Raw genomic sequence first — 12,670 nt, forward strand, 5'->3', positions numbered from 1 at the left:
ATTGCACCACTGCACTCCAGCCTGGGCAATGGAGCAAGACCCTGTCTCAAAAAAATAAAATAATGCCGTTCTTCACACTATCTTTTTTTGCTTTGGAAAATGTAATTATTTTTTGTAAAAATTTGTTAATGTTGGCATGTGGTTTTATCATTTTTTTTTTTGTTTTTGAGACAGAGTTTCGCTCTTGTTGCCCAGGCTGAAGTGCAGTGGTGCGATCTCGGCTCACTGCAGCCTCCATCTCCCAGGTTCAAGTGATTATCCTGCCTCAGCCTCCCTAGTAGCTGAGATTACAGGCATGTGCCATCACGCCTGGCTAATTTTGTACTTTTAGTAGAAATGGACTTTCTCCATATTGATCAGGCTTGTCTCGAATTCCCGACCTTAGGTGATCCACCCGCTTCGGCCTCCCAAAGTGCTGGGATTATAGGCATGAGCCACCGCGCCTGGCCTATTACTATTATTAATTAATTAATTCTTGAGCTGGAGTCTCACTCTGTTGTCCAAGCTGGAATGCGATGGTACGATTGTGGCTCACTGCAGTTTCCACCTCCCAGGTTCCAGCGGTTCTCCTGCCTCAGCTTCCTGGGTAGCTAGGATTATATGCATGTGCCACCATGCCCGGCTACTTTGTGTATTTGTAGTAGAGACAGGGTTTCACCATGTCGGCCAGGCTGGACTCGAACTCCTGACCTTAGGTGGTCTGCCTGCCTCAACCTCCCAAAGTGCTAGGATTACAGGTATAAGCCACCATGCCCGGCTGGTTTTATTATTTTTTAATGAACATAAATATTTTAAAAATTGCTCAGTTTTAATTTCTGATAAGGTAGACATTCAGAAATAGAACCCACAAAAACAAAAAGCTCTTTGGAGTTCTCTAATTTTTAGGAGTCTTAGGTAGTCCTGAGATAAATATATGAGAACTACTGATTTAATTGTTCCATTTTGATGGATTTTAAAATTTTGTCCAGTTTTTTACTATTATAAACATTGCTGCAATATACTAATGTACTTTTTTTTTTACACATTTGTGATTGTTTTAGTAGGATAAATTCCTAGAAGTAGAAATACTGTGTCAAATGATAATTTTTATTTTTAGATGTTAGCAAATTGCCTTTTAACATAGTTGCACTAATTTTCCCACAGACAATGGAAGAAGGTGCTCTTTCCCCATGTATGGCATTGCCAATCTCATAGATGAAAACAATTGTTTTTTATATTTTGTACTTTTCAGAAATTAGTAAAGTTAAGGGTCTTTTCATGGCCAGTAGTTATGTGTCTTTCTTAGTTTGTAAATTGCCTTTCTAAGTATCTTGTCCTTTTTCATGTGTTGATCATCCTTTTCTTAACTCATTTGGAAGAGCTCTTAGGAAAAAATAGTTTTTGTTGGTCACAGTGCTGAAAATATTTTTCTGTTTCTTTTTTGTTTTTCTTTACAGTTTCTTATTTTATGAGGTTTAAAATGTCAAAGGGAGATTTTCTTCATTCATGTTGCTGCATTTATTTGTTTCTTGTTATGGCTTTTGGGCCTCACCTACTCCAAATTATAAAAATGCTTATCTGTATTTTCTTTTCCTGATTGGGGATTTTTAACCAGTTTGATTGATTGATCGATTGAGACCGGGTCTTGCTCTGTCAGACTCAAGTGATCCTCAGTCTCAGCCGCCTGAGTAGCTGGGACTACAGGTGCATGCTACCACTCCTGGCTTTTTTTTTTTTTTTTGTGGAGACGAAGTCTCATTATGTTGCCCAGGCTAGTCTCAAACTCAAGTGATTTTCCTGCCTCGCAAAGTGCTAGGATTATAGGTGTGAGCCATCGTGCCCAGCCTCCCAGCTAATTTTTAAATTATTCCTAGAGACAGAGTCAACCTATGTTGCCCAGGCTGGTCTTGAACTCCTGACCTCAAGCAGTCCTCCCACCTTGGCCTCCCAAAGTGCTGGGATTATAGGTGTGAGCTACTGTGCCTGACCAACCAGTTTGATGTAAATTAAACCCATTCTAGATGATGTGTGACAGCTCAATTTTAATACTAATCTAAGTAGGACCTATAATTGCATGTAATGGAAACTTGATTAATTTCAGAGGAAAAACATCAGTTTAAAGATGACAGAGCAATTTAGAGATGCGGTGTATCTCATATCCCACTGCTTTAACCCCCTAATATTAACATTTCCTTTCATCTGTTACTTTTTTTTAGTTGAGGAAACGTGTGAAGCTTGAAGGGAAAGAACTTGAGGAATACTTGGAAAAAGAGAAACTAAAGAAAGAAGCTGCCAAAAAGCTTGAGCAGTCAAAAGAGTGAGTCATTTTCAGACAGATTATAAACTTATAGATGCAATTTAAGAAGAGTGTGTCTTTGACTTAGATGTTTCATTAAAAATATTTTTAAGTTTTCATAAGACTTAATTTTGTTACAGACATCTTTCAAATGTCTAGAATACCAGATCCTGTCAGTGCTAATATTATTATGCATTTATTTGTTATGTTTTATAAAATGTCAGTCCAATAATATTAAATGTTATTCCAGTCATGCTTCACTTAATGATGGGGACACCTTCGGAGAAAAGTGTTGTTAGGGGATTTAGTCATTGTGCAAACATTAGGAAAAATGTTTACACAAACCTTGATGGGGCCGGGCGCGGTGGCTCAAGCCTGTAATCCCAGCACTTTGGGAGGCCGAGATGGGCGGATCACGAGGTCAGGAGATCGAGACCATCCTGGCTAACACGGTGAAACCCCGTCTCTACTAAAAAATACAAAAAACTAGCCGGGCGAGGTGGCGGGCGCCTGTAGTCCCAGCTACTCGGGAGGCTGAGGCAGGAGAATGGCGTGAACCCGGGAGGCGGAGCTTGCAGTGAGCTGAGATCTGGCCACTGCACTCCAGCCTGGGCGGCAGAGCGAGACTCTGTCTCAAAAAAAAAAAAAAAAAAAAACCTTGATGGTATAGCCTACTGTGTGTCCAGGGTCTATGATATGGCCCATTGTTACAAACCCGTACAGCATGTTACTGTACTGAATACTGTAGGCCATTGTAACACAATGTTAAGTATTTGTTTATCTAAATGTATCTAAACATAGAAAAGGTACAGTAATCTTATGGGACCTCTGTTGTATATGTGGTCCATTGTTGTTGACCGACATAACTGTATATTATCATTTGAGTTAATATTGAATGATTAATATTGAGGATTGATTCAGTAATAAATAGATAAATATTAATTTAAAATATCTTTGAAACTTTATGACCTCGATCTATTCTAAAATCCTCCTAGGGCAGATATAGATTCCAGTGATGAGAGTGACATTGAGGAAGATATTGACCAGCCATCAGCTCATAAGACGAAGCATGACTTGATGATGAAAGGTGAAGGCAGTCGTAAAGGAAGTTTTTTCAAACAGGCAAAAAAGTCCTATCCTATGTTTCCTGCCCCAGAAGAAAGAATTAAATGGGATGAATATGGAGAGATTATCAAGTATGTGAGCAAAACAAACTTTTCTCTCTTGCGAATTGGAGGTATTAACTGTGTTATCATTTTTCAATTCATGAATTTGATCTTTCTAGTCACATGTACGTGGTTAGCTTCTGAGTACCTCAGACTGAAGACACAGAAGACTTGTAACTTGAAACATAAAAATAGAGATGCTGAGAAACATAGAGAATATTAGGAGAAAACTGGCAGTTTTATGACTTAGTTGTGTAAAGGTTTAAAAACATGATCACATGATCAAGACTTTTTTTTCCCACTTAAAAAGAGAGGAAGATTAGAATAGGAAGAACTTTGGGGCTGTGCATGGTGGCTCATGCCTGTAATCCCAACACTTTGGGAGGCCTAGATGGGAGGATCACTTGAGCTCAGGAGTATGAGACCAGCCCAGACAATATAGTGAGACCCCCATCTCTATCTTCAAAAAAAAAAAGAGAGAGAACTTTGGATGACTGGTGATTGCATTACCAATGGATTATGTCTTAAGTATTATACAAGTTTTATGAGATTAAGAGGAATATGATATAGCATGAGTGAAACCATGGAAAATTTACAAAATCTATACTCATTATTAGAAAAACAACTGCAATCACATGTTGTAATTGCAAATTTGAAAACACTACTATCCTGTGTAAAAAAAAAAAAGAGAGAAAAAGAAAAACCTAATACAGACTGGGTGTGGTGGCTCACGCCTGTAATCCCAACACTTTGGGAGGCCGAGGCGGGCGGATCACGAGGTCAGGAGTTCAGGACCAGCCTGGCCAAGATGGTGAAACCCCGTCTCCACTAAAAATTCAAAAAAATTAGCCGGGTGTGGTGGCAGGCACCTGTAATCCCAGCTACTCTGGAGGCTGAAGCAGAGAATTGCTTGAACTGGGAGGCGGAGGTTGCAGTGAGCCAAGATGGCACCACCGCACTCCAGTCTGGGTGACAGAGCGAGACTCCATCTCATAAAAAACAAAAAACGCAATACATACAGTCATCTGGTAATTGATATCAAATTTCATTGGCTTTGGATGAAATGTATATTTAAATCTTGAGATATGTGAGGACTCCAAAAATTATGCCGCCTACCAGTTATATATGTTATGTAGTATTAGCTTGCTTTTTTACTGCTTCTAATTAGAGACTTATTATTTAGACCAGAGGATTTCTTGGTGCCAGAGCTTCAAGCTACTGAAGAAGAAAAAAGCAAATTAGAATCTGGTTTGACAAATGGAGATGAACCCATGGATCAGGATTTATCTGATGTTCCTACTAAATGTATTTCTACAACAGAGTCTATTGAAATAAAGTAAGTGCTTCTGTGACATTTTGAAAATAGATTATAAGATAAAATTTCAAGCATTTGAATTATATAATTTACATTATTTCAAGCGAAATTTCTGAATATTCTTTAGTAAGTTTGTGCTTTTAAAATTTAATTTATTTTTGTATGAAGAGACTTGTGAAATATGGTGGCATGATATTTTCTCTTCATTAATGGTATTTGAATGCCAAAGTAATTGAATTGGTGGTGAGGGGTGTACTTAAATTGTAACATTAAATTGTCCATTATATGAAGAAAAATTATTTCTGGCCTTTTTAGTCTGTAAGCAGGTGAAAGGGAATAGTGTAACTCACAGTTTAATTTTTCTGAGTCACTGCTTGTTTCATAAAATATACTCCGTGACTTAAACATCTCTAAGACCCTAATGTCTGGAAAATACTGTTGTGATCTGAAGTAGTTAGAAACCTTTTCCCCCTGCTTTCTACTTAGTTAAATAATACCAGTAAATGATCATTTTGGAATTTTTTTTAAGTCATCAGAGAACAAAATTTGTCCAGCAATATCATTTAGTATATATTTTTGGGTGTAGATAAGATCTAAATAATACAGATAGGGCTGGGCACGGTGGCTGATGCCTGTAATCCCTGCACTTCGGTAGGCCGAGGTAGGCGGATCACTTGAGATCAGGAGTTTAAGACCAGCCTGGCCAACATGGTGAAATCTCATCTCTACTAAAAATGCAAAATTATCCCTGCGTGGTGGTGCACACCTATAATCCCAGTTACTTGGGAGGCTGAGGCAGGAGAATTGCTTGAACCTGGGAAGTAGAGGTTGCAGTGAGCAAAGATCATGCTACTGCACTCTAGCCTGGGCAAAAGAGTGAGACCCAGTCTCAGAAAAAATAAATAAATAAATAAATAAAAATAAACAAATCATACAGATACTATAACACATGTGTATTTCTCAAATCCTAGTGTTATATGTTATATACATGATAAAAGCCATTTTTTTTTTTAGAATTATGAGAAAAGTTACCTTGAATAATCATATATAATTACAGAGCCCGGGTTACCTACATAGACTATGAAGGACGCTCTGATGGGGATTCCATTAAAAAAATCATTAATCAGATGAAACCACGACAGTTGATCATCGTCCATGGCCCACCAGAGGCCAGTCAGGATCTGGCAGAGTGCTGTCGCGCCTTTGGTGGGAAAGATATTAAAGTGTACATGCCAAAGCTGCATGAAACAGTTGATGCCACGAGTGAAACTCACATCTACCAGGTAAACATGCCAGGAGTTGCCAGTGAGTAGAAATAAGTACTTTTTGTGGCAGGTTAGGACAGGTAACATTAGAAATACAGAGATGTGTGAGACAGACAGACATGGATGGTCTCCTGCCCTAGCAGTCTTGATACTGTATGGGGCTTAGAACAAGGAAATACCATTTATCACGTTGTTGTGCCTCTGAGAAGAAGTATAGGATGCTATGAAAGTATTAAGAGGGGAAACCACCCACCTTTAGAGGTTTAGAAAAGGTTTCCTGCAGGAAGTGATAACTAATCCTAACTGATGTTTAGATGGGTTATCAGGACAGACAGAGTAGAAAAGTGGGGGAAGAGCATTCTAGGCAGAGGGAACCATATTTGCAAAAGTACAGAGGTAAGGAAAATGATTGTTTAAGAATTAAAAAGTTTTAGAAGAATTCCCGGATATCAAGGTTCTACTCCTAATTGGAACAAATGGAGACGGATGCCGAATATAGGACTAGCGCAGTAGAGAGATAAACTTTGTCTGGTAATGGGAGATGGTGTCAGTTTAAGGCTGGAGTGATGTCTATATCTGGAAGAAATGGATGTGCACATATCAGGCAGGAAATTTATTCTGGGCAGAGTAAGAAGAAGCACCCTTTCAAGAATATGGAGATGGGAAATTCTGAAAGGACAAGCAGTTCAGTACCTAGTGAAGTATGCCAAGTACTAGAGGATGGGACTGATCAGTGGTTCTCAACCTTGACTGCACATGAGAATCATCTGGGGAGCTTTGTGAGGGTCAGAGGGATTCAGTGTTCTGGTCTTAGTCTTACCAGTTATGTTAGAAACACTAGATATGAGGCTCTGATATACTTTTTGTTTTAATTGCCATGTGATTCCATTTTGTAGTCAGGGTTAAGAATCTCTGTTTTGGAAAGTAGGCAGGGGCCCAATGATCTGCAAGGTAATGAGGTCATTGCGGGTCATTGTGAGGCTCAGATGAGTGAAAGATTTTCCAATTTTAACATATTACCAGAGGCAGAAAATGATAATAGGTTATATTTAATTTGTTAATCTGTATTCTGTGGGTTTTATTTCTCTCCCCCTCCTTTGCATATCTAGGTGAGATTAAAAGACTCACTTGTCAGCTCTCTTCAGTTTTGTAAGGCAAAAGATGCTGAATTAGCTTGGATAGATGGTGTCTTAGATATGAGAGTTTCCAAAGTGGACACAGGGGTTATTTTAGAAGAAGGAGAACTAAAGGATGATGGAGAAGACTCAGAGATGCAAGTGGACGCTCCCTCAGATTCTAGTGTTATAGCACAACAAAAGGCCATGAAAAGTCTGTTCGGAGATGATGAAAAAGAAACAGGTGAAGAAAGTGAAATCATTCCTACTTTGGAACCCTTGCCACCTCATGAGGTAAAAAAAGCATGTGCTTTTTTGATTTCTTCCTGAATTTGTCATCCTTCTAGTTTGCGTGTCTTTTGGTTTCTTTTTTCCCCCTTCCAAAACTAAGTGGGTCTGTGGAACCTTTTATATTTTTAACCATTTAAAATATGTGTCAGCTGGGGGCAGTGACTCACGCCTGTAATCCCAGCACTCTGGGAGGCTGAGGTGGGAGAACTGCTTGAGGCCAGGAGCTCTAGAGCAGCCTGATTAATATAGTGACACCCTGTCAAAAACCTAGCGGCATGGTGGCATGCGCCTGGAGTCTCAGCTAAGTAGGCTGAGGCAGGAGGATTGCTTGAGCTCAGGAGTTCAAGACTACAGTGAGCCACGATTGTGCCACTGCATCTAGCCTGTATGACAGAGCGAGACCCTGTCTTGAACATAAAATATGTCTCACATTTGGGCTGATTTTGGAGTTTTTAAAAAAGAGAGCTTGCAGCGTGCTTCTGCGTGTTTGTCTCTGTGTATATATCAATTCTATACAGCTAAGGAATGACATATCTGTAGCAAATCTTTTAAGGTACGTAATTGTCTCATGATTTGTTTTTTTGGTATGGATTTTTAAATTTTAAGTTTGATGATTGTGAAGATCACCTGCCTGCTTCCAGTCTGGAGATTGATAGTTTTCTAAGAAAGTCATACTGGTGTGTTTTTTGTTTTGTTTTGTTTTGTTTTGTGATGGAGTCTTGCTCTGCTGCCCAGGATGGAGTGCAGTGGCATGATCTTGTCTCACTGCAACCTTTGCCTCCTGGGTTCAAGCGATTCTCCTGCCTCAGTCTCACAAGTAGCTGGGATTACAGGCATGAGCCACCAGGCCCAGCTAGTTTTTGTATTTTTAGTAGAAATGGGATTTTGCCATGTTGGCCAGGCTGGTCTTGAATTCCTGACCTCAGGTGATCCACCCACCTCGGCCTCCCAAAGTGCTGGGATTACAGGTGTGAGCCACCGCCCCCAGCCAAAAGTCATACACTCCATTTTTTTTGTGTTTCATTCAGTTCAAACAACTTTTGGTTTTGATATAGTTAGAAAACTTTAATTAAGTGTACATACAATTTAGTCTAGCATTTACATATTCTTGAGAGGTATCTAGTTAACTAGCAAAGATTCTAGGTAATTAAACTTGGAAAAATACTAAAACTATGAATCTTACATGCATGTCAAGTGATGTCTTCAGCCCTACTATGAAATTAAGAATAGAGAGACAGCCTCTGTCGCTAGATTCCCTTCTAGTACAACCCTCAAAATTGGGAGGAGGAATTAGAATTTTTTTTCTTCTGTGCTAAAGCTAAAGCTCTTCAAAGTAATGTCAAAGCAGAAAGCAGCAGCATTAGGCAAGAACCACTTTCCTTACTGATTGTAGAACCTGTGGCATCCATTGCATTTGCTCTGAGGAAGGAGGGACAGGGAAAATGGGATTAGGGAGGAATTGTCCTTTGAAGTAAGCAAATGACTGGGATCTAGAAAATGAATTTTTGGATCAGTCCTGCCCATGGCACTCTAGTTAATCCCGTTAGGCAAGTGGGTGAGTGAAGAGCATAGCATTACCAAACGTCTCTGTTATGATGAGGCATGACTAACAAAACTGATTGTGAAACAGAAAATGTGAAGGGCGTTGTAATGTTAAATAATGGGGTAAAATGTAGAATAACAACTTGGAATGTGATTTGCAGTCTTGAAATGATCTGTCAGAGGACTTCAGGGAATAATAGAAAATCTCTTAGAGATCAGGTAGTATTTTACTTTATTCAGTACAGTTGTATGTCTGGTGTTTTACTTGAAGTTATTCTTTCCCCTTTGACTTTACCTAAGGTTCCTGGACATCAGTCAGTTTTTATGAATGAACCAAGACTGTCAGACTTCAAGCAAGTTCTCTTACGGGAGGGGATTCAAGCTGAATTTGTAGGAGGTGTACTTGTTTGCAACAATCAAGTAGCAGTCCGCAGAGTAAGTGTGTTTTCAATAAGGGCTGAATTGAACACATACTTCTGATGTCTTGTCATTTTGAAATTCTGTAATTCTTGATTGGTATTTTCACAAAACTGAAGATCAGTAATTTATGTTCATGATCATGACCTCAAAGGCTTACAGAAGTCTTACTGACTTGAAGGCTTATGAAAGACTCTTGAAGAAATGGTATAAAATTTTATAGTAAATTTTAATTATTTGAATCCTCTGACATTTATGTGTCTATGTAAAATTCATGACTTCAGTATATATCCATATGCTGTGAATCAGAGCAACCTGTGTCCTGACCAATCATAAAGTAATCTATTTCATATATTTCAGTTTTTATGTCTGCATATTAATGAATAGAAAATGTACTAAAGAATTTTTTTTTATTTGGTTTCTAGACGGAAACTGGACGCATTGGATTAGAAGGCTGCCTTTGTCAAGATTTTTATAGGATAAGAGACCTTTTATATGAACAATATGCCATTGTGTAAAAGACATGATGTCAAGAAGGATCTGCTTGACCTTTCTAAGAAAAAGGGATTCTTATCTTACTTTGAGCTTTTGATGTTTTGTTTTGTAACATACAGAAAGAATCTGCCAGAAAAACTTACATGTATTAGATTTTTAAAAATATAAATAGAGAACATTTTGCAAATGCTCAAATGAGCATTCTATCTTTTGGCTTTCAGAGTGACAGAGCTCCTAACAGGTGTACAGGCCCGAGAGTTGAAGGTGATTGGTTTTCTCTACAGACTCCTTGTTCTAGAAGGGCTTTTTACTTGAATAAAACAATGCAACTTAGCAAACCAATTCATGGCCTTAGAGAAACATTTTTGCATGAGTTCTTACAAACTGTTATATTTTCTGGAATGATAAGTGAGAATTATTTAGAAAAGACATGCTCAAAAAAAAAAAAAACCTAAACTAATAGAACAGTTTTTTGAAGTTTATTTTTAAAAGCATATGTGCTCTGACTCTTTCCAGTTGGAATATGCAATTGTTTTTCTGCCTATATTTCCCAGTGATTTACTCTAGGGTAAGGTACTACACATTTGGTTCAGAAATCAATTTTTATTTCTCCTATATCTTGTTTTATCAAGATTTTGTTGTGGCATTTCAATGTAAATTATAACACCATCATTTGAATATACATAATTCAAAAGAACTCCTTGATGCAGTATAGTCTTTTTTTTTTTTTTTTTTTGAGACGGAGTCTCGCTCTGTTGCCCAGGCTGGAGTGCAGTGGCTGGATCTCAGCTCACTGCAAGCTCCGCCTCCCGGGTTCACGCCATTCTCCTGCCTCAGCCTCCTGAGTAGCTGGGACTACAGGCGTCCGCCACCTCGCCCGGCTAGTTTTTTGTATTTTTAGTAGAGACGGGGTTTCACCGTGTTAGCCAGGATGGTCTTGATCTCCTGACCTCGTGATCCACCCGTCTCGGCCTCCCAAAGTGCTGGGATTACAGGCTTGAGCCACTGTGCCCGGCCGATGCAGTATAGTCTTAAGGGTTCTGCATACCTTTTAGAAACATCTTAGCCATCAGTTAGGTCCTGTATTAAACTGTTTAGTGCTCTGTTTTTAAGAAAACAAATGTTGAACCTCACACTTTTATGTGGTGACAGTATAATTTAATTAAAAGGTGTAAATGTTTTCATCTCTTAAGCTTGCTCTTTCCTAAGGTCACCCAAGCAGTGGTTGGATTTTATACACATTACTACTAAAATAATACTGAAGTTGGATAAGGTTATCCTTTCTGTGTTTGTGTCTTTCTTGTGACTAACCACCCTGATGTAGTATAAACCACTGTGTTCAAGAGTAAAAACAATATATGCAATTTTCATTGAACTTAAGGAGTGAAAACCATGTAAACTATTGAAACTATTGTAATCCATTAATGCTTTTTAAGAAGGTAGCTTAATCATGGCAGACCTTGATGTTTATTTCTCAAATGGTTAAGCCCTCTTCTTTACACTTAGTTTTTTTTTTTTTTTTTGAGACAGACTCAGCCAGGCTGGAATGCAGTGGTGAGATTTTGGCTCACTGTAACCTCTTTCTCCAGGGTTCAAGTGATTCTCCCACCTCAGCCTCCCAAGTAGGTGGGACTATGGGCACATGCCACTGCACCTGGCTAATTTTTATATTTTTGGTAGAGACAGGGTTTCACTATGTTGGCCAGGCTGGTCTCAAACTCCTGACCTCAAGCGATCCATCCACCTAGACCTCCCAGAGTGCTGGGATTACAGGCATGAATCACCACAACTGGCCTACCCTTAGATTTTTGGAAGGATCGATATTCTTATTTAACTATGTGTGGAACAACCCAGTAATATCAGAGTTGACTTACTATTTCATTCTCTTTCAGATGCTTACAAAGCTTCTATTGTAGATTATAGTGTTAATGCAAAGTTTACAGACTTTTGATATGGAAAACCAGATATACAAAACAATGTTACAAAAGGCAGATATAAAGAGTATGTTTTCTTTTTAGTGCTTTGGAAAATTTTCACTTTAACTCTTATTACTGTATAGATTAAGCCCTGTAGTGCTATTTATATTCCAGGGGAAAGAAAATCTGAATTTGTTTTATGGTTTAAAGCATCTGGTTTACATATTGTATTGTAATACTGATACGGTTTGGCTGTGTCCCCACCAAATTGAATTGTGTTAATAGTTCCCATAATCCCTATGTGTTGTGGGAGGGACCCAGTGGGCGGTAATTTAATCATGGTGGCAGTTACCCTCATGCTGTTCTTGTGATGGTGAGTTCTCATGAGATCTGATGGGTTTTTGTTTTTTTTTTTGAGACGGAGTTTCACTCTTGTTGCCCAGGCTGGAGTGCAATGGCATGATCTCGGCTCACCACAACCTCTGCCTTGCGGGTTCAAGCAATTCTCCTGCCTCAGCCTCTTGAGTAGCTGGGATTACAGGCATGTGCCACCACGCCCGGCTAATTTTGTATTTTTAGTAGAGACGGGGTTTCTCCATGTTGGTTAGGCTGGTCTCAAACTGTTGACTTCAGATGGTCCGCCTGCCTCGGCCTCCAAAAGTGCTGCTGGGATTACAGGCGTGAGCCACAGCATCTAGCCTGAGATCCGATGGTTTTATAAGGGGATTTCCCCCACTTTGCTCTTCACTTCTTCCTGCTGCCATGTGAAGAAGGACGTGTTTGCTTCCCCTTCCACTACGATTGTAAGTTTCATGAGCCTCCCCAACCTCCCTAATTGAACTGTGAGTCAATTAAAACTCTTTACTTTATAAA

General features: G+C 39.1%; 1 protein-coding gene across 2 annotated transcripts in view; it reads left to right on the plus strand.

Moving 5' to 3' along the window:
• Positions 1-12,670, plus strand: part of CPSF2 (cleavage and polyadenylation specific factor 2) — a 42,953-nt gene extending 30,283 nt beyond the window's left edge. The window contains exons 10-16 of one of the 2 annotated variants that reach the window (XM_028850234.2): positions 2,196-2,296; positions 3,271-3,471; positions 4,625-4,777; positions 5,814-6,039; positions 7,131-7,430; positions 9,270-9,404; positions 9,812-12,670. In XM_028850234.2, the coding sequence (XP_028706067.1) occupies positions 2,196-2,296; positions 3,271-3,471; positions 4,625-4,777; positions 5,814-6,039; positions 7,131-7,430; positions 9,270-9,404; positions 9,812-9,904 (1,209 nt within the window). In that variant the 3' untranslated portion in view covers positions 9,905-12,670. 2 annotated transcript variants of the gene reach the window in all.

This window comes from Macaca mulatta, chromosome 7 (assembly GCF_049350105.2).
Source record: "Macaca mulatta isolate MMU2019108-1 chromosome 7, T2T-MMU8v2.0, whole genome shotgun sequence".
NCBI classification, from domain to species: Eukaryota; Metazoa; Chordata; class Mammalia; order Primates; family Cercopithecidae; genus Macaca; species Macaca mulatta.